Source organism: Austrofundulus limnaeus, unplaced genomic scaffold (assembly GCF_001266775.1).
Source record: "Austrofundulus limnaeus strain Quisiro unplaced genomic scaffold, Austrofundulus_limnaeus-1.0 Scaffold315, whole genome shotgun sequence".
NCBI lineage: Eukaryota > Metazoa > Chordata > Actinopteri > Cyprinodontiformes > Rivulidae > Austrofundulus > Austrofundulus limnaeus.
The window spans coordinates 506,528-508,694 of record NW_013952717.1 but is presented as its reverse complement, the minus strand read 5'-3'; the positions used below and the strand labels follow the sequence as shown (position 1 = coordinate 508,694).

General features: G+C 43.3%; 1 protein-coding gene across 2 annotated transcripts in view; it reads right to left on the bottom strand.

The window, feature by feature from the left end:
- The window catches only part of efr3a (EFR3 homolog A (S. cerevisiae)), a 55,373-nt gene that overhangs the window by 34,107 nt on the left and 19,099 nt on the right, over positions 1–2,167 (bottom strand). For both annotated transcript variants that reach the window (XM_014022028.1, XM_014022027.1), the window contains 2 exons: positions 1,680–1,807; positions 1,315–1,465 (listed from right to left, as the gene is read on the bottom strand). In XM_014022028.1, coding sequence (XP_013877482.1) covers positions 1,315–1,465; positions 1,680–1,807 — 279 coding nt within the window. The remainder of the gene's footprint in view (positions 1–1,314; positions 1,466–1,679; positions 1,808–2,167) is intronic.

Here is a 2,167-nt window from a genome sequence, read left to right as displayed (position 1 = left end):
GATTTAATTAAGATAACAGAATGATCCAGGTATCAAAATGTAGCTTTTAAAGCCAAGAATGTGAAAATGTAATTAGGTGATTTTTTACAAAATTTGACTTAATCCTCATTTCGATATGATGGCTCACATATATCATATCATGACCCCTCTGTTATGATATGCATCGTATCGCCACATTCTTGCCAATACACAGCTCTAATAGAAAAACAAAGAGAACCCACAGCTAAAAATCTCTACAACTCAATAAATTTCACAGACGTTGAGCAGGAACGTGGTGTGGTAGTAGCTGAGAGTCAGGCCCAACACAGACTCTGAGCTCTAACAGGTCAAACAGGCTTTGTTTGAAACTTTGCAGCAGACGTGTTTCATTTCWTTAATACTTCTGTTTCTTGAAACAACTTGTTCTGAAATGTTTTTGTAACGTTTCAGGGATGATAAAAAAAAAACATCACGTTTGACTCTTCCAGGTAATTAAGCAGCTGAACGTCCCCTAACCAGCTCAGCAGAGATCTACAGACTCGTTACAGTGATATTTAGCCAACAGAACAAAGGTTTAGTTGTGTTCTGGTGGGACACAAAGAAAACAAACAGTAAAACAGGAGAAGTGAATCATCACGTCTCTAAGCTGCAGGCTGTCTGCAGCTCGGCCCCACAGCCTCTCTGCTCTGTCGCTCTAAATACCACACATAAATAATGCAGAGGCGTGAACCTACAGCTCGGATGAACCGCTAACAGTGGCAAGGGCATCGGCCCGGACAGGAGGGACAAAAATCTGCTGCAGCTCAGTTAAAAACTGATGTTCTTTACTACACTTAGATCAGGGGTTTTGCTAAATAATTTGGTCTATTTTATGAAAACAAAGTAATTAATTCAAGTTTAAAGTTTTTGTTTATGATGAGCCAAAAATTTGCAAAAACAAAAAATGTAATTTGCTGATAAAAAAACAACATTAAGTTGAATTAAAAAACAAAAGCCTTCAGGTAACAGCTGCACGTGGCGCTTCACATGATCATTTTTGTTATTTATTTGTGACATTATTTACATTTTCACTCTTCTTTAAAGCATTTTACGTTTGCTGTGCCTGCAGTACGACATTWTCCAAATGGTGCAGATAAATCTGCATTACAGTGCTTCAGAACGACAGCTGTGTGGTCTTTAAGTATCTGCGTGACTCTTTCCTCTCGTTAAAACACCCTGCAGGAGCGTGAAACGTAAAACAAYGTGAATACGACTAACTGAAGCAGGCGTGGAGAATAAAACAACCTGAATTCTACAACAATCATCACGTTTTGATGCAAGCAGACGTTTTCTCACCGAGTTTGTTCCCAGAACCTGCAGGTCCGGCTCTCTGGACTCCAGCAGCTTGGCCACCATGTGCAGGAAGCTCTCCACGAAGGGTTTGATGCTCTGAGAGTGACAGGCCATCAGCAGCTGGTCCAGAGCCTCCATGGCGATCACCACATACCTGAAGACACATTTCAAGGTAACAACGCTCAGGTGGATATGTCTACAGAAGCAGCTCGATCTGAGCAGGGTCAAAGGTCAAGTCCAGGTCATCTGGACTCCATTATAGACCTTCCAGCGTATTCACCCTGAAGGTCAGACCGTGCAGCATTTATCTAATCAAACCAAGGGACTCTGTGGTGCATTCTGGGTAACCGTCTGTGCTTTAGCCTCACCCGTAGCGGTGTCGCACCACGTCTCTGCTCAGCCTCTCGGCCAGGTAGGCGCCGATCCGGTCCAGCTTCTCTGGAGCCGAGACGGCGTAGAAGGTCAGCTTCTCCATGTCGGATTTACTGAGGCCATCCTGACAGGAAACACAAAGAGGCCCACATCAACACTTCCTGTTTTCTGTAAATACGTTTTGAAGAAATCAAGGAAGAACGAGGGCAGGGAGACTTTATAACTTTTAGAATCTGTTTCTTGTTGTTTTAATTGGTGGAGTCGAGGTTCTGGATGATTATTTCTGCCTGGTGGTGTCGCCTGGTCTCTGCAGTCATTTCAACACAGTCACATTAACTGAGGACCAACCTCAGTCTTAATATGTTGTTTAAGGTCCAGACTGCAGCATGAGGCCTAATCAGGGGCACCATGCYCCCCATAAAAATCTGCTGCCCCCCCAGTTTTATCCTCGAGTACCCAGGTTTTTCCTTTTTCAATTCCCCTA